At 40.1% G+C, this 19,627-nt stretch overlaps 1 protein-coding gene across 1 annotated transcript in view; it reads right to left on the bottom strand.

The window, feature by feature from the left end:
- Window positions 1-19,627, bottom strand: part of TMEM255B (transmembrane protein 255B) — a 116,398-nt gene that overhangs the window by 62,093 nt on the left and 34,678 nt on the right. Inside the window, exon 4 of the mRNA XM_030551664.1 lies at window positions 5,592-5,681. Coding sequence (XP_030407524.1) covers window positions 5,592-5,681 — 90 coding nt within the window. The remainder of the gene's footprint in view (window positions 1-5,591; window positions 5,682-19,627) is intronic.

Raw genomic sequence — 19,627 nt, 5'->3', positions numbered from 1 at the left:
AGGGGTGAAAGTAATTTACATTTCTTATCCATATGGTCCAATTGCAAGCAACCCACCTCTCCTATGTACTTCATTGATCCCTCCCATTGCATGACATAGATAGAGAAAATAAAGCTACTATTACTACTACCAGTACTGTCTGTAATAAAACTTTACTATTGGAACAAGCCTGAAAAAGTGAAAACTTACTGTCACATTTTTCTCCGTGTCTTCCCTCTTCCTCCAGCCAGGCTGCAGACACTAGGCTCCATGCTTTCTCTTTGCCTGGCACTGAGCAGCAGCTGCAGGGGCTTGCCTCTAGCTTGCAGCAGGGAGACTGGCTGAAGGAGGGAGAAGCCTGCCTCCTGCATAAGAACAGTTTAAACTCAGCTGTTCCCTGCACAGTTCAGTAACATTTCAAAGAGGATCTGCAAGCAGTTTGGACATCACAACCATGATCCTCTGCTGGGGAGGGAATGGGATAGATTTGAACTTGGAAATGGTTCCTGATTTTGATTGTGTTTTTGTGTATAGGAGATCCCCTCATCTCTGGGGCAGAAAAGAACTGCCCCTGCCATGGTCTCACACACCCTCCCCCCCTCCAACAACAACTGGGAGTGAAATTAACAAGGATGCCAGAAACAGCTTCTAACCCTGGGGGCTGAACTGGGCAGAGAACAGCTGAGTTTAAACTATTCTTAGGCAGGCAGCAGCAGCAGGCATCTCAGCCAGTGTCTCTACTGCAAGCTAGAGCCTAGAGGAGAAACCCTGCTGGGGTGGGGGAAGGAATGCAGAGCCTTGTCTGCAGCCTGGCTGGAGGAGGGGGAGGGAGGAGACGAGAAACCAATGTGACAGTGAGTTTTTCCCTTCCACCTGCTTTTATTAGCTCTGGATTTAAGCTGTGCAGCCAAATGCTTGTATTTGCTGTGTATATTAGTATTGGAGAGAGAGTCCCTCATCCCCGGGGGCAGACAAGGACTGCCCTTGCCATGGTCAAACACACCCTCCCCACTCCCCCCAGCAACTGTGAGTGAAATTAACAAGGATGCCAGAAACCGCTTCTAACCCCAAGGGCTGAACCACTCAGGGAACAGGTGAGTTTAAAACTATTCTTATGCAGGGGGCAGGATTCTTTCCCCCCCTCACACACCAGTCTCCTTTTCTTCCCGCTCCTCCGTACCAGCCTGTACTGGCTTACTTTCACCTCTGCCTTTCTCCCGCTCCTCTACCAGCCCCAGACTCCTCCTCAAGACAGATGTCTGCATTAACTTGTCAAGTTCTACAAAAGCTTCATTAAACTTAGGTTGGAATCCTCACGAGTTGGAGGCGATGAGTAAAGAGCTACACAGACTGGCTGTCTTACCTGCCCTGACCCCTGTCTCCCAAAGCCCAGCTTACTCCACACCCATGGATCCCTGGAGGAACATTTGGTGAGGTGACAATGCCTGGAGGAACAATGCCACAGAAACAGCAATCCCCTATGTAGGCTGGGATTTTGGCTTCTCTTTGCAGAGAAAGCAGCTTGGACCAAAAATCCATAAATGATTCCTAAATGGTAGCAGCCAAACAACTTCTCAGATATTAGTGAGCAGCATGATACAGGTACAGTATGAGCACTACTGGCAATATCCTGTGAGAGAATGGAATTAAAAAACTGTTACTGCCCCCGTCAAGAAGAAAGTATGTGGGTAAAATGGGGCAAGGTAAAGAATTACTAACACAACAGTGACAAAGGTGGGCTATATGATACGCCTTCCTTCGATATGCACTAACTAGTTCATGAGACACCATAGGAGAAAGCAGCAACTCATCCTCCACCCGTTTGGTAGTCAGTAAATTTAGCTGAGCTGTCACCTTATTTCACCCTCCCTTATTAAGTTCTTGCACTTCTCTGTTACGCAGCTAAGAATGGAATAAGTTGGATGGTGACTATGATAAGTTTTGCATGATCTCTAATTTTCTAGCAATATTGCTAAATAAGTCTTTGTACTGTATTATTGGAGAAAGATGGATGGATCAAACTCAGACTCAAACAGTGTCAATAGCTAAACAGCATAAACTTTGTTGATTTACCCGAAGGCACTCATGCTAGGCCTGAATTTGCCTTGTTTCATTTTAGAGTAAATCTCAAGGACAAATGTCTGTATTTTGTCCTGCACTGTTAAGTCTCCAGCACTGAGCAAATGACAACTGCAACTTAATTGGCTTAGTCACTGACCTGCTGGATTCTGAATTACATCCAAGACTGCTATGGGCCTTCTCTTTGGGGCAGTGCAACACCCTTGTGTCTTGTAGTTGCATTGTGACAAGCCTTTGAATGCCTAGCCCCAGAACTCCCCTTTCAACTTCACAGCCCTGTACGAACAAGGCCACTTCAAGGTCATGCCATGACAGAAAGAGGCGTGAAGATATTTGTACTCTGGGAAGAATATAAGAGTATTACTTAAGAGATATTTTTCTTCAGATATGAGAGTACACACATATACTAACATGATATTACTATTTGCCCAAGATAGGGGAGAAATGTAGTTTCTGGAGCAGATGTGTAAAGTAAGAGCAGGGAGGTGAAAGGCAAGAGCGAAGAATGACTAAGCAAGTGCCTAGAAATATTAAAGGGCTGTTATTTGTCTCTGTGTTTGAGATTTTGCCTACACAGTGCCCTCAGACGTAATACTATACATCAGAGAAGGTGACATTCTTTGTCTAACCCTTTAGTATCTTGATGGGTTGCACACGCTTTTGGATACATACACAATGGTCACTTGTTCAAAGTGAGGATTGAGTCAGGGAATGAACCATAAAAAATACACATCTTATCATACTAAAAAGGTTCTCTGATACCATGGTGCTGTTAAATTGAATTCTACACTATTCCTATTGACAGATTTCATAAATCTGCCCCATTAAGATATTTGTAGCTCTCACCTCACACATGAATGTGAATATGATATTTATATTAATAACAACTGTATTCCTCTGAATGATTTGCAAATAAAATCAGAGATGATAAAGAAGCCACACCATAAATAAGATAGAGCCAAAAATATAAGGAAGGGCAAAGGGGTCACAAAAAACTGAACTGATGCTCAGTTTAGGCCAGGCCCTGTTCTGTCCTATACACAGACACATGGGAGTAAACAGGTATAAAGTGCTTCCTTGTGCCAGCAACCAACACCACCACTCACAGGGCAAGAGGGGAAGAACACTCAGCACAACATCTACGTTCCCAGACAAGAGAAGGGAGGACAGCCTTCCTCTCTACAATTCACAGGTCAGCATAGCTGTCTTGATGCATCAGTAACTGTATGCTGCACCTGATACCAACTTGGAGCACTTTACTACTTCCCCAAAGCAATAAGGAAACCAGGAGGGAGACTGTGAATCTTAGAGTTACAATATTTCCTAGGCAGCTCCAGGAAAAAACAACAGTATGCGGCCTCATTGCTCAGAGCAGACTGAAAGCTCACCATCATCACATATTTATAATAATAAAATCATATTAATAAATAATAAATATAAATCACCTTCAGCTGAGATACCAGGTGTTCTGCACAGCTGAAATATAAAACCTACCAGCCACAAGAGAAGAAGATTAATCCAGATCATGTAAGAAGGAGATTAAACCAGATCATGTAATAACTGCAAAAAAAAAATTTTTTTAAACAAAAAATTGTTAAAGTTCCTCTTCCTCTCCAAGTGCAATTTTTATTTATAACAACAATCAGAAAAAGAGAGAGAGAATGGCTCTATAGCCCGAGCTCATGGCATTCACTGAGGGGGGAAGACAGCCAGGTTCCAGTCCCTGCTCCAATGAAAATTTAATTATTTATACAAAATAGAACAGCTTCAACAGAAGAGACAGAGAACCCCATCCCAGAATACCAAATATCCCAGCGGTTAGGCACTCACCTGGGATGAGAGATTTGGGTTCAAGTTCCCACTCCAGAGCAGGGATTCAAACCACATCCCAGGTAAGTGCCTTGGGCTATTGAGTATAAAGGAGTTACTGCCACCATCTCCTCAGTTTGGTGAAAAACTGAAACATGTCAAAGCAAACTATTTCAGTGTTTCCAAATCTTCTCTCTTTTTCTCCCAACCAAAACGATTCACCAGAATGGACCTGAGTTCACTAAATGTTTCCATGGACCCAAATCTGCATTTTTCAGAAAAAGAAGATTCAGAAAAAACAAAAAACAAAACAAAACAAAAAAACAGCTGTAGTTTCCACAGTTTTGGAGGGGAAAATAATGACAAAGAAAAAGCATCCTGGTCCTAGCATCCACTTACTCCGCCACTACACATCAGGAACCCCATCAACTAAGTCATACTAGTGTAAGTCTGAGGAAAATCAAGCTCATAAAATTTTGTAGCAGTGTGTGTGATATGTGTATTTTAGTTAATGTTATGTTGTGTGCAATATATCTGAGTTACAATTCTGTTAAAAACGTAACTTTGAGATTTTATGTGCATAAATGTCAAGAATGCAATCCAAAGGATGCATTAATATAGATTTCTGCACTTGATTTCCTTGTTTTTAAGGGAATTAAAAGAATACAATGGAAAAAGAAACAGGATTGATAAAAATCTGAATGTGAGCTGGGATAGTCAAACCACCACACATTCAAATCTGTCTGTCTGCGTCCATCAATTGTCTCTTGTTTTATTCTTAGACTGTAAGTTCTTTGGGGCAGAGATTGTCTTTACTTTGTTTGTACAGCACCTAGCACAATGAAATCCTGGTCTATGACTGGGGCTTCCAGATGCTACAATAACACAAATAATAAATGTTCTATGACATAATAATCAAATAAATGGACTAGTGAAGTAAACAGTTGTGAGGTTTTTGGTTGGAAGGAGGACAAGGTCATTGCAGAGTGAGGAACAAGGGGCTGCATGGGGCTTTTGAAAGATAGACTGAGGATGTCTGTCACTCTGGTGGGTGGAGCATTAGCCAGGTGGGAGATGGTCAGGTTGGGGTTGTTTGTCACTTGGTAGGAGTCCCTAGACAACTTTCCATCCTCTCTACCACCTCTAATCATGGCCTTACCATCTCTCTATCTTCTTCTCCATCAAAATGATCTTTCTTCCTTTGTTGTACCCTATTCCCTTTCTTGGAAGAGCCTGGGGCAAAGCTACCCCTGTGCTGGGCCATGGCGTAGTATGTCTGCTTTGAACAATATGTACCCTGAACAATACGAATCTGGAATGTTCCGCATCCTGACTGGCCATGCTTAGAGCTTCTGTATGTCTGGAGTTCTGAATAATGAAATAAAGCTTTTTGGGGGAGCCTGAAATAGCCTCACTTTCCTAAGCAGACACTAGTCTGTGAACTCCTGTCATTGTGTCATTTAACTTTTCCTCAGTAGCTGAAACTCACATAGACATGAACATATTCTTGGCAACAGCTCTAAGATTTGACATTGATTGAGGTTTCCTATTCATTTTCTACCAACAGGAATGGCATAATCGTCAATGAATAAATCATTTCTCGAACTAGAAGGGCTACCAAGTAACTAAAACATCGCTTATCATAACCCAGGAAAAAATATTTCCTACTGGAGGTGCCATGAGAATTCTGAACCAAAAGAAAAAATATTAAGGACCATACTTACTATATGTCGTGCTGCAAAGACTCCATCAACTATTGCACAACAGAATGCTGCTACCACTCCAAAGCTGATAAATACAATGGATGCTACCAACTAGAAAGAGAAAAACGGATTTAACAACTAGTTTAATGCAATTCTTGAACCACAATTATAAAACAAATTGCTTTGGCAAACTAGAATGAGACGTTTCACTTGTGTCATCAAATGTAATCATTTAGTTTGACACCAATTCAGTGCGAATACGTGTGGCACAAGGCAACAAGGCAGAAAGTCTTGCAGCTACCAGTACCTCTGAATTGATATAAAACCCAATCTGCTGGAAAAGCTTAAATCTTTCCATTAAAAATGAAAAAAGCTGTAAGAGCTATTAAATTCAGTGGTGATTTCTCCTAAATCCAATGTATCAAATAAACCAGCAGTGGTCTCTGTAGGGTGCATGGCAAAGACAAAAGCCACTTCCCATTGGCTCATATACATCTGTAAACAGTTGTTACAGCAGTAACAATTCACACTCACAAATAAGAACCTTGCAATGACCTAATAACCAGCCAAATGCACATCTGTCAACTGTAAGAAAGCTTTTGCTACCCCAGCTAGCTTATTGGTTCTTTTTCCCTTAGAAAAATCCAAGGATTGATGTTATATTCCATGTTTAGCTCCTCCATATTGTTTATAAGATTTTCCAAAACTGCCTGGAAACACCTCATTTCCCCTAGAGTTTGTTTAAACATTTCCCAACATTTAAGATGTTCTGAATATATTAAATGAAGCATTTTATTTATTTAAATAAAAACAAAGCAGAAATACCATCAAAATATCCCAACTTTGAAATGCCGTAGTATGCTACAATTAAATGTTATAGCACATCATTCACACATACACGCTATATCATACTACTCATCAGCTACAATAATGGAAATGTAGCTAAGTACAGTAGAAAAAGTGATGTATCAATGGTTGGTAAGAAACGCTGGAGTGGCAAGGAAAGAGTATAAAAAAAGGAGCTATGGTAGTTTGTACACTTACAGGTGTCCTCTCAACCTTTTAAGCCACCTAAGTCAATTAATACACCATAAATAATTATTTGCCCCAACAATCTTCTCACCTTGACCCTGATCCTATTTACCTCTATGTACGGAGAAGAGTCCCACTGATCGCACGGAATATAAACTTCAGTATTTGCATAAGTCTTTGCAGGATCAGAACATTTATTCCTAAGGTGCAGAGGGGGAGGTTTAAGGTTTATTTTATTATTTAATATTAGCTCTCCCCCACATTCACTCCAACAGAGACCAACTTCCCCCTTACAGGAGCTGGTGCCAGTAACTGCAGGAAGCAGGTGACGCTATGCAGATCCTTAGGGGCTCTCTACACTTACCGGGGGATTGACGAGCGGCGATCGATGCACTGACGGTCGATTTAGCGGATCTAGTGAAGACCCACTAAATCAACCGCTGATCACTCTCCCACGGACTCCTGTCCTCCAGCAAATTGAGAAGAATAAGGGGAGTCAATGGGAGAGCGTCTCCCATCGACATTGCGTAGTGTGGACCCTGCGGTAAGTAGATCTAAGCTATGTTGATTTGAGTCATGCTAGTCATGTAACTCAAATTGGGTAGCTTAGATCGAATTTTCCCTGTAGTGTAGACAAGCCCTTATTTTCACCATCATGGAATCCTCTATCTTTAAAGACTTCCATTGAAATGGGCATCCTCAAAGTGACTATGGGTTTTCCCCCCTCTGCTCTCTCTCAAGTCTCTTATTCAGTCTGAATCTAAACTATAGAGATGGAAGGAAAGCACAGATAGAGACCAATTCTTATGCCAGCCACACACTCTCAATAACAGTTGCTTATACTTAGTTAAGTATTGGACTCAGTAGATTTGTGGTTTGCCTGTGATCCAATGAGCACTCTATCGCGAACATCATCCCCCAAGTACATAATTCATTACTTAAAAACATGTCACAAAAATATTACACAGCTGACACATCAACCACACTAAGACAACACATAATTCCCAGTACTCCAAGCATGCATTAAATTGATACAAAGGACCAATAAAGGCCAGAGCAGCCTCATTTGGCAGAAGCTATTAAGGAGACACATGCTCAGAGTATTTCACAATTGCCCTGGCCACAACTCTTTCCAGGCCATTGCCACTACTTATTTTTGGGACTTCATTGGCTACCATGTACCTTTAGGTGGAGGAGAGGTTTTGGATACTTTCTAATACTGCAACCTCCCTCCACTCAGAGAACTTATTTCTCTGGAGACTCTGTACCTGGGTTTGTATCAGCAGAATTCAGCATACACATAAACTGAACCTGGCTCACAGTTCCCACCTGCAACTTTAAAGCAAGCAACCAACCAACCATAACAGCACCTTTAACACATAGTTCCATTAGAGAATTTTGAAAATGTCTGTTATTTGCTATATTGACAGTAATTTCTCCTTTAAAAGCACATGATGTACCCAAGAAAAATCCAGGTCTGAATTATCAAACTGGCCTCTAAAACAGCACCCATACATTCCATATAACACACTCATTTGCATGCACAAACCTCATATTTGCATTTCAAAATGCTGGTTTAACATACAGAAAATTTGCTGGCATGGCATCAGAGACCCACTTGAAAAATCTGGCCCTCTTTATTTCTGTTTAAGCCTTTATTTTTAAATATGTTATTTGCTTGCTGTAGAGCCATTATTCTCCATCGTATTCTGTCACTGTCATTATGTTAATACATATTGGCTTATTTTAAAAACTTAAGCTAGTGGATGGGTAGGTAGAGAATCTTATAGAACATCCTTGTGTAGTAGCAGATTTTTAGGCATACACGCATCAATTCCATTTAAGATTGAGGTGACTCATTCCCTGAATTTGACAAACTAGACAGAAGCCATTCTCCCAAACCAAATTGACTGGCCTATGCTATCGTTTAAGCCATGCTGTGCAGAAAGCCAGTTTGTGCAGACATTATGTAGACTTTCCCACTTTCCCTGTACTTTCTTTCTGTTCCTCAGTGGTTTTATGGCATATTCCATACTCCCTTCCTGCTCCCTCTGTACCATCCTTCTCTCCTTTCTTCTGGACTCTTTTGGAAATCCTGACAGCCACTATAAACAAACACTCACTGGGAAAGACAGACTTCTTTGTTTTGATCCATCCATCTTAAGAACATAACAGCCATGCTGGGTCAGCGCGAAGGTCCATCTAGCCCAGTATCCTGTCTTCCAACAGTGGCCAATGCCAGGTGCCCCAGAGGGAATGAACAGAACAGGTAATCATCAAGTGATCCATTCCCTTTTGCCCATTCTCAGCTTCTGGCAAACAGAGGCTAGGGAACCATTCCTGCCCATCCTGGCTAATAGCCATTGATGGACCTATCCTCCTTGAATTTACCCAGTTCTTTTTTGAACCCTGTTATAGTCTTGGCCTTCACAACACCCTCTGTCAAGGAGTTCCACAGGTTGACTGTGTGTTATGTGAAAAATACACTTTTTTGTTTGTTTTAAACTTGCTCCCTATTAATTTCATTTGGTGGACCCTAGTTCTTATGTTATGAGAAGGAGTAAATAACTCTTCCTTATTTACTTTCTCCACACCAGTCATGGTTTTATAGACCTCTATCCTATTTTTCCTCCCCCCAAAGTCATCTCTTTTCCAAGCTGAAAAGTCCCAGTCTTATTAATCTCTCATCATATGGCAGGCGTTCCATACCCCTAATCATTTTTGTGCCCTTTTCTGAACCTTTTCCAAGTCCAATATTTTTTTTTTTGAGATGAGGGCGACTACATCTGCACACAGTATTCAAGGTGTGGGCGTACCATGGATTTATATAGCGACAATATGATACTGCGGTAACAAATCACTCCTGTAACTTGGCACTTTAATTTAAAAACAAAAAACAGAAGGATCCAGTTCACGATCAATCATATACAAATATTCACTTTTAACTATTATCTAATATTTATACAAAGCTTTTTATCCTGAAGAATAAAACTGAATACAGCACTGTACAATTAGAATTTTAACAAAGAAGCTGTTTTGGATTAACACAAGTGAATAAAAGTAAATCATTGGCTTTTTGGACACCTATAATTTCATAATAATTTCCCTCCAGCTGATGCCTTATATAGAGTACCATGTTTCACCCTAGAGCAAATCACTACATATTCATTCTGGAGCCCCAAAAGAGTGGTTAGACTTTAAAACTTCACATCCCATAACTACAGCAGCATTGGTGGGCACTAGAGTCTTCAAGCAGAAAAACTGATAGTGTCAGTACCAAATTACGATCTTGCAATCCTGCATCATGTGATATATACGTATGGGGTAATGTACCACCCACTTTGAAATAAAATACCTAAATGAAATCAATAGAAATTCTGCTTAAAAACTGATGGCACAATATGACCCACATCTTTCAAATGACATAATTCATGCGTGCTTTTAATATATCTTTTCACCTCTTCATGCACACAGAGCTATCATTAAAGTTTATTCCAGTTACTTATGGTATGTTGGACTGTCCTGTCACAGTGTAAGTACAGTTGCTAAGACTTATGATCGCTTTATCTGAAAGACAGTGGACATATAAAAACCCTAAATCAAGCCAATCTATATGAAGCTCCAAGATATCTCTATCTTGTTTTTCAAGCCATAGCAGTCACTCAAATAATTAGTGTACTCATCCAAGTGCTACCAAATTGCCTATCTGAGCTGAGAATGAATTACTGGAAACAGACCCAGAGTTGCCTTTCCTATTTCACACATGAGCAACTTACTGATGATTTACACTCCAAAATCAACGTTTTCCCCTCACAAGAATCACTTAAATCATCTAACAAGATTTTGCTAACTTTCAGCTTCACAATTCCAGTACTGAGTTCATCTATAAGAAATGCCTACATATAGGTACACAGTAAACTGTGGTTTTGTAAAAAGATTGTGGGGTTGATTCTGCAGCCCTCCTTCACACTAATGATCATTTACCCATGCAAACACTTTCATGGATTCAAAAAGATTGATTCTGGGCTAGATTCTGCCACCCTTACTCATATTAAGTAGTAATTGAGGGTAGGACTCTTACTTAGGCACCTAACTCCTATTAAAACAAAAGGGAGAGGGAGTTAGGCATCTAAATACCTTTGTGAATCCCACCCTTACTCTGAGAGATCTCCTACTGAAATTAATACAACAACTTGTGGAGTAAGGTATTACATGGTGTGAGTGAAGATGACAGAATGAGGCCTTACTTCAGCTGGGTTCTTTTGGTTCATTCAAAATTTATGTAACATATCTCGATACAAAAAAGATTAAAAGAAACAGAAAGAAAACAGAACAAAGAATATCTTCAAATAAAATACAGACTAATATTGTCTCTCCAACCCTATTTTTCTTAGTAAGAGACAAAAATTAAACTACAAAATGAGATTCTTTACAAAAAATGCAGCTAAGACAGCAAAGTGAAAAAATCTTGTAAATTCAAAAGCTTATTCTTATCACTGGTATGACTGCTAGAGTTGTTACATAACTGAACATTCCAGCTGTTGGTGATTGACAAGGAAAGAAGAGCAGTAATAAATAAATTGTAATGGATAATTTTACTAAGTGGCAGCCAGTGAAAAATAGGGGTCAATTTAAAGAAAACAACACAGGTGCAGATCGATGACAGAACCTCATACGCATTTAAATATTGACTACCATGTTTTATATGGTAAGTTCTTCTTTATTAATAAGAATTCCTTTCAACACTGATTCAGTAAAAATCTCTGCTTCAACTGTTATATTGCTGTGCTACTGAACTTTTCCACCTCTATTATTATTATTGGAACATATTATTGGCACTGGTACAGAATACAATAATTTGGTTGTTTCCAGGGGAAACATGTACAGTCAATTAACAGACAGTGAAAACGGTCTTAAGTGACTAATCAAAAGAAAAAAAAATCAGCTGTTTAACAGAGATATTTTTGAAAAAAAGGACCGAATTAGCACTCTGTATGGAACAGTCCTGCAAGCATTTACTACTGGATAGAGAGTCCACTATCATGACTAGCCCTGCTGAAATATAAACAGCTGAAATATAAAATACCAAAATGGGAAAAGCTAAAGAAAGGGTAGATTAGTGAACAGCTGCATAACTGTGTTCTAAAAGAACAGATGTGTTGGTTTCATTGTGTAAGACTCCATCCATATTAGAAATTGCATGTCTTATTATTAGTCATATAGCACACTGGGTGTGCATGACTTAATTAAGTATCCCCAAATTTTGAATACCCATTTTTGAAGTTTTGGATATTGTCAGCTCTGAGTTCTTGTGCAATCAATAAGAGTGCTGGGCTTTCTCTTCAGCCTGCCTGACTACTAAGGGCACATGATCGCCATTTTGCCCCAAATCTGCCTCTCTGGAGCAGAAGAACTTGAAATGTTTCCTTCCTGCTCACCATTGAAGACATGGCTGTTGTTCTAACACTCATGCGATATGAGATGGCCCATTGCATTCTAGGGTAATCTCAACCCATGCATATACTCTTCAATCTCTCAGTAACATGCAATGCCATTGACCATGAAGTCTAATGAGATTGTTCACCCCTCTTAAACACCTGGCAGATGACTGGAAGAGCACTGAGCTGGCTTTGATACTTCCTATTGATTGCACCCAAAGGGTTGCAAAAGACAAAACTGATGACATATCTCAAAAAGTCTCATCTGTGGAGTTCCACAGGACTCAATACTCTCCCCTAGCCATTTATATAAAATCGCTAGGAGAGATTTTGTCCTGCCATGGGCTTAAAAGCAGTCTGCAGACAATATTCAGTTTTACCTATGGTTCATGTCAAATGCAAAAGTCACCACCATACAGGTTTCCCAATGCCTGAATGAAATTAGCAACTGGACGAATGAAAGCTAGCTGAAGTTAAACTTTGGAAAGACAGGATATAAAATTATAGAAAGTTTGACCAAGCCATTTGGTTCCCCCCTATACATATAGAAGGGTATATAAGACCATTGGGTCTCTTCACAATAGTAGCTCAAGATAGTTTGTGGTAGTGAGTGGGCCTGTTCAGTGAGAGGGAGAAAGATGAATAGCCTCTTAGTGGGGAAGAAGGTAGTAGCATGTTTTGGCGTGAGATGGTGCTTTACAAGTTTCGGAGACATCTATAAATTGCATCCAAAATTCTGAACCTAAAAAGTTTGCCTCTGTTGACATGACTTTCATATTTTACATCAATGTGTAGAGTCTCTCGGTATGAATAAACTACCTCAGTGTATGATTCTGTTACATGCTGGTACCCTTCCATCTGCCTTCAGGGAAAAGTACAGCCCTATAAGACCTGCTAGGCTCAAAATTGTGGCTCTGACATGTACCTGGCTCCTTCATGGCTCTGAATCAACCATTCCTTGTCTTTACTCAAAGGCAATATCTAAATTAAGATTGTTGTTATAATCACTTGTGAGTGCTGGATGCTTCTCAAGATACATCACCCTCTGCTTTTAGGCTAAGCCGCTCAATCTCTAGAAAATATATGTAAAAGCAGCAAAGAATCCTGTGGCACCTTATAGACTAACAGATGTTTTGGAGCATGAGCTTTCGTGGGTGAATACCCACTTCGTCAGATGCATGTAGTGGAAATTTCCAGGGGCAAGTATATATATGCAGGCAAGCTAGAGATAATAAGGTTAGTTCAATCAGGGAGGATGAGGCCCTGTTCTAGCAGCTGAGGTGTGAAAACCAAGGGAGGAGAAACTGGTTTTGTAGTTGGCAAACCATTCAGTCTTTGCTTAATCCTGAGCTGATGGTGTCAAATTTGCAGATGAACTGAAGCTCAGCAGTTTCTCTTTGAAGTCTGGTCCTGAAGTTTTTTTGCTGCAGGATGGCCACCTTAAGGTCTGCTATAGTGTGGCCAGGGAGGTTGAAGTGTTCTCCTACAGGTTTTTGTATATTGCCATTCCTAATATCTGATTTGTGTCCGTTTATCCTTTTCCGTAGCGACTGTCCAGTTTGGCCGATGTACATAGAGAGGCATTGCTGGAATATGATGGCGTATATTACATTGGTGAACGTGCAGGTGAATGAACCAGTGATGGTGTGGCTGATTAGGTAACCAGATCATATGCCAGCAATGCCCCTCTGCTATGTACAGTCGCTACGGAAAAGGATAAACGGACACAAATCAGCTTCAGTTCATCTGCAAATTTGACACCATCAGCTCAGGATTAAGCAAAGACTGTGAATTGCTTGCCAACTACAAAACCAGTTTCTCCTCCCTTGGTTTTCACACCTCAACTGCTAGAACAGGGCCTCATCCTCCCTGATTGAACTAACCTCATTATCTCTAGCTTGCCTGCATATATATACCTGCCCCTGCAAATTTCCACTACATGCATCTGATGAAGTGGGTATTCACCCACAAAAGCTCATGCTCCAAAACGTCTGTTAGTCTATAAGGTGCCACAGGATTCTTTGCTGCTTTTAAAGACCCAGACTAACACAGCTACCCCTCTGATAGAAAATATATGGATATTTTTGTTTTCTAAATCACTACTGCATAAGATGTAAGTAACATTATATCTAACAAGAACATTTTATCTAACTGTAAATGGTGGCTTTTGCATTAAACAGGCTTTGGCGTCTCTGTGTACTGTGCTCCTCATCAAATCTCCCTGTTTTTTTCCCCCCAAGTAGAGGCAGAGTCGCAATTATCTGCATCAGTGTAAATTGAGAAACACTGTCATCTGATGCCTTTTGGTCTGAAAGGAGAAGGCACTGAAATAGCTGCATAAATGTTACACCACAGGCTTCCAAAGCACTTTATATAGTCAAACTGGGCACAGCAAACACATTTAATAAAGAAATACAGGAGGCAGTTTGTTGTAGCTGTCCCTAAAACTAACTTATCAGAAGTATAGTTTGGTTCTGTGGAGCTTTTACTACTTATATTTCCATGCCTCTCTAAGCTAGTGCTCAAGATGTAATCAAATAAGTTTATTGCACTTTTTCAGCTCACTGGTTAATACCATAAAAGCAGAAGGTTACGAACTGGTTGCATACTATATCACCATTCACAACATACAAGGACTTTCAATACCTGGCACAATCCTCACCAGGAACTGCATCTGTTACTATGGCAACTAAACAGGGACATAGATTAATAACCTGTAAAACTAAGAATAAAACTCACTGCATTCTGCTTGAGGTGCTGCTACTAGTAAAGAGCCACCTGTGTTGTCAGATAGAAAAAAAAAAGTATCTTCAGTTGTTAATTAACGTACTCTGATTTGGGGCATCTGCCGCCTCTTTTGCACAGACTTCTTCACAACAGCAGCTTTTGCCACCATCATTAACTGAAACCATTGCTCTGCCTCTATGGAGAGAATTAAAGCAGGCCAGAGACTCTTATACCAGTGCTCACTCTTGGGTTATTAAGGAGGCTTATCGCTGCACTAGGTAATGTGCCTCACAATTTATGGCCTGTCAGCCCATTCTTTCCAAAGGTCAGTTCTTCAGTAATAGCATTGCTGTAATGGAGACTTTGCTCGAGAGCTGTCAGACCACAGGAGATATGATTGTGTCATGTACTGGAGCTTCATTATTCATTAATGTCAATGCTAGTTTTAACACCGAGTACAATTACCAGAATTTCTAATGATGAAAGAATTTTGTTATTGTCCATTCAGTGCTTGTGGGTTTGTTTCTTAGACTGGCCTCTGGATCAGGGATGGAAAAACCTCCAAATACTATTATGTTAAATTACAGCACTGGGAACAACTGAAAGAACTAGAGGTAGAAAACTATAATTTGTGAAGATAAGAACTCAGTTGTAACAGCACATGTTTTTACCTTAAGGAAAGTCCTGCGTAACTAAATATGGGACTTTCAGTACTGATTTCAACTTTCAAATTTAAACATTACATATCAAAAAATGCATAAAGTCCTCTCTAAAAGAAAATCTACATGGCCTTCTGAATGGCACAACTGGGGGAGCATTCTTGGCCACTTGCATAATGGCACAATTAATATTATTTAGCTGATTCCAAGGAGGACATCCCTGGAAGCAACACAGGCAAATCTGGCCTAGCTAGACCGTAAAAACCTATTTATGATACGGCTAGAACAAACTGGTAGGCAAGAGTGTCTAAGCGTCGGATAAGGTGATGGAGTCAGGAAAGCTGGCTCTTCTTGCCAACATCATCACAGTATGTCTGCTTGGGCCACTGCTTTACCCTTTTAGTGCCTTAATTTCTCCATCTATGAACTGGAAATAACACACTCACTTTTGAAAAGAGCTTTCAGATACTTATATGAAAAGTGTCATATAAGTGCAAAGTATTTTTAGAAGTTTAGGCAACGAAGCAAGTTTGTACAAACATCATGGGCTTGGTTCCCCACTATCTGGCCGTTTGATTAGTCATTTACCTCTGTTCAATGTGAGGATGAAGTGGGTGTAGAAACACTACCTACTATTTTGATTTGGTAGCATTTTACATTAATTTTGCTTAAACGGAGAATCAGATCCAATACCTTTGCACCTCAGCAAATGGCACACCAACATCATAGAAGAGGTAGCTGATACCTTGCAAAGTGCTTTTCATAGTGGTAACTGGTATCTTAAAAACCTGAGGACTTCCTTCCACTTCCCTGACTCTGAATGTTTTCTTGAGTGTTTTAGGAGTTTAGGATATTGGATTAACATGACATTTGAAAGAGTGGCGCTGAATCAGTTAGGGATATTGAAAACAAAAATGTCCTATCATTGTTGTGACAGACTGACAATTTCCTGCAATATCCTGTATGATGTTAAACCTTATTAAATGAGTTTTAAAATCTTTGGAGTCCATTGTATTAAGAATGCAACTGTGTATATGTTATTGGGGAAATGTATGTATTTGCATGGGAAGGGCAAATAGGAGAATAGCAGAGGGTGAGTAGGTAAATTCACTCAGGTTGTAATATCTAAAGAGAAGTGCCTCCCACCCCCCAAAGAGGTAAAGGGACAACACCTCTGCTCCATGGAGGGCCCCAATCCTAAGGAAGGGTTGGAATGACTGGCCCTGCCAGAATCCAATGCTTCTTAGCATATGTGTAGGTTCTTTTATTGTTTGTAATATGTATTATCTGTAATACTTTTTACCTTGAGAATAAAATAAGCCTGCATAGGAAGAACTGCATGGTATCTTATAATTGTTGACAATCTCTCCGATACCAGCCTCTGAAGAGAAAGCAAGCAGATGTCCTTGGGCAACCTGTCTCTGCTGGGAGATACACAGTGAAGGCAAGGAACTGTGCAGGCTGGAAATACCTCGGTCAGAAAGGAGAGGCACAGGTCTCCACACAGGACAGGTAACAATAGGGCAGCTGCAAGACTGGAAGTGGGTGCCTTTGCTGACCCACTGAGGGGATATACAGGTGTAGTTTCCTTGAACTATGAGGAGGAAGAAGTTTACAGCAAAGATGCAAATAATCAAAGCCCATCAGAGAATGCTGTACTCCCTTCCATCACGCTCTGAGTTCCACCATTTCTTTTATATCTGCAGAACCAGAAAGCAAAAAAACTGCATGAGAATGATAGTATTCTCTGGAGGCAACAAGCATAGGATTGGGAGGCATGATGTCCTGAGCTCTAGTTTGGCTCCACCACTGACATTGTGTGTGGCTTTGGACATGTCGCTTCTGCAAAATGAGGATAATAATGCTGGCCTTACAAAGACATTGTGTGGATAAAAAGTTAAATATTTGTAAAGAACTTTGCAAATGTAGGACCAAATTCTGCTTTTGATTTTCCTAGGGTAAATCTGAGTGACTCCATCAAAGTTAATGGAGTTATTTAGATGTACAGTAGTGTAACTAAGAGAAGAGACTGACCCATAAAGCACAAAATGCTAAGTATTACTACCAGTGCTACAGTGATGTAATTAGAAACACATGTAATAACGTAAATGTATAATTCTAGTTCCAGTGGAGTTAAATCAATTTACATCAGATGAGGATCTGGTCCAATATCTTCTTTCAGAGGAAAATGTAATTAAAATGTTAATATTGTTTAATTTGTTTGTTAAGTATGTAAACTATAAAATATATATAGGAAAGAAATTTTACACTGACAAACTATACCATTCTTCCAGTCACATCTTTTCCTCTATAGCTTTTATGTTTGAATCTTGCCGACTACAAAAATAAAACAGTTTTTAGTTACAATGAATAAATGATGAAGACTGGCTTTTGGGTTGCACTATTTTGTTCTTTGGGGTCAAGGGACACTTGTTTTCCTCTCTGTGAAGAAGTTCACTCTTTGGTAAAATGTCAGAAATAATTAGGCAAAACAGTGACAGAAAAATCCCAATGGAAATAACAGACACATGGAAGAACTCCCAGGAGAAATCTTGAGAAAACATACATAAATCAAAATGCACAACTGCTTAGATAAACTAAAGTGTGGGGAATGGACGTGAAGAGCCACTGCAGAGGTATAAATTATTTTGCTGGATGAAAATTCCTATTATGGACTACATTTTCCCCTCAGAAAATTCCTTTCATAATATTGCACACGCTGGCAGGCTCAATGGTCACTGGCACGATATACAAGGGTCCTTTTCAGACTAAAGCATTCTCTGATTTATCTCTACTTTTTTCCTCCAGTGATACTGATAAAACTAGTCCGCCTTCTCAGACATTTATTTAGTGGCAACAACTTCCTCTCAGGGCTACACTCCCACTTAACAGGGCCGGCTCCAGGCATGAGCGAAGGAAGCTGGTGCCTGGGGCGGCCAACAGAAAGGAGCAGCACTCCGTCCGGTACTGGGGTGATACATTCGGGTGTTCAGCAGCACTTCGGCAGCAGCTCAAGCACTCCGCTTTAGTCTTCAGCAGCAAGTTCTTCACACCATCTCTTACTCTTCGGTGGTACTTTGGCGGCAGCTCAATCTGGTTTTGTTTGTTTGTTTTGTTTTTTCCTCTTCACTGCTTGGGGCAGCAAAATAGCTGGAGCCGGCCCTGGCCTGTAAGCAGTTTCCTTATTTGGAAATAGAAATAGTACTTCCTTACCTACCTCAGTGGGGCCTTTTGAAGTTTAGCCAGTGTTTGTAGAGCAATTTGAAGATTTAAAGTACTATTGAACTAAGACTATTATTTATTATGGAGTACAAGCCACTGTGGTTCTGCTTCATTTACTTCTCTGTTTTTATACCAGCATCATTAATGATATTTGCGAAGTCCTGGGTATTGTTTGTTAGTCAATTTATGATCTGTCTTCTGCTAGGGCAGTGCATAAAGTATTACCAGTTCTATGTAAACAGATGTAGAAGTTGTATTTTGTTTTCTAAATTATGGTGAAGGAAGATTATTCATCATCAGATTATGTTATGATAAATCGAATTTGGGGCTTTACATACTTGATGCAGCTTCCACTGGGTTTGCAAACTCTATATCTGCATATGCAAATTAGGCAACTGCACAGGTATGCATATGCTCATTGCTATTTTCAAGTGCTCTTAAAAGAAGCCTTCTTTCATTTCTCCATTCATCTCTTGCATAGCAGTATCACTGACTGACTTCAGTCTAGATTTCATTCTGACAATAGCAAAGAAACCATTCTCCAGAGGCATTAAAGTCTCTCTCCTTCCATTAATATTGCGTCTTTCTGCTTCATTTCAGCACAGCCTTCCCTGGACTTGCATAGCTATGCAGGCATATCTAGTTCCTTCTTGTCATGGTCTTATTCTTAAGGGTTCTCTCACTCTATCTGGAATGGCTCCTCTTCTGCTTCTTTAGGAAGATACCTCTTACATGGAGTTCCACCAGTGCCAGTTCATTTCTCGTCAGCCCTCTCAGTCCTCTCTATTTTTAACTTTAGACTTACTACTGTTGTGCTGAAGATATTCTGCTGTAGATATCTTTTGACACTCTGCTTCTTTTGAATAAGGAAATGTGGGGCTTCAGATCAGTTTCCTTCAGATAAATGCTTCAAATACAGAAGTTCTTTTCTTAAAGAGAAGCATCCTCAAACACATCTTCATTCCCGTCACCTTCCTCT

This window comes from Gopherus evgoodei, chromosome 1 (assembly GCF_007399415.2).
Source record: "Gopherus evgoodei ecotype Sinaloan lineage chromosome 1, rGopEvg1_v1.p, whole genome shotgun sequence".
Taxonomy (NCBI): Eukaryota; Metazoa; Chordata; order Testudines; family Testudinidae; genus Gopherus; species Gopherus evgoodei.
Note: the sequence above shows the minus strand (reverse complement) of the source record. Positions and strands in the feature narration are given on the sequence as shown.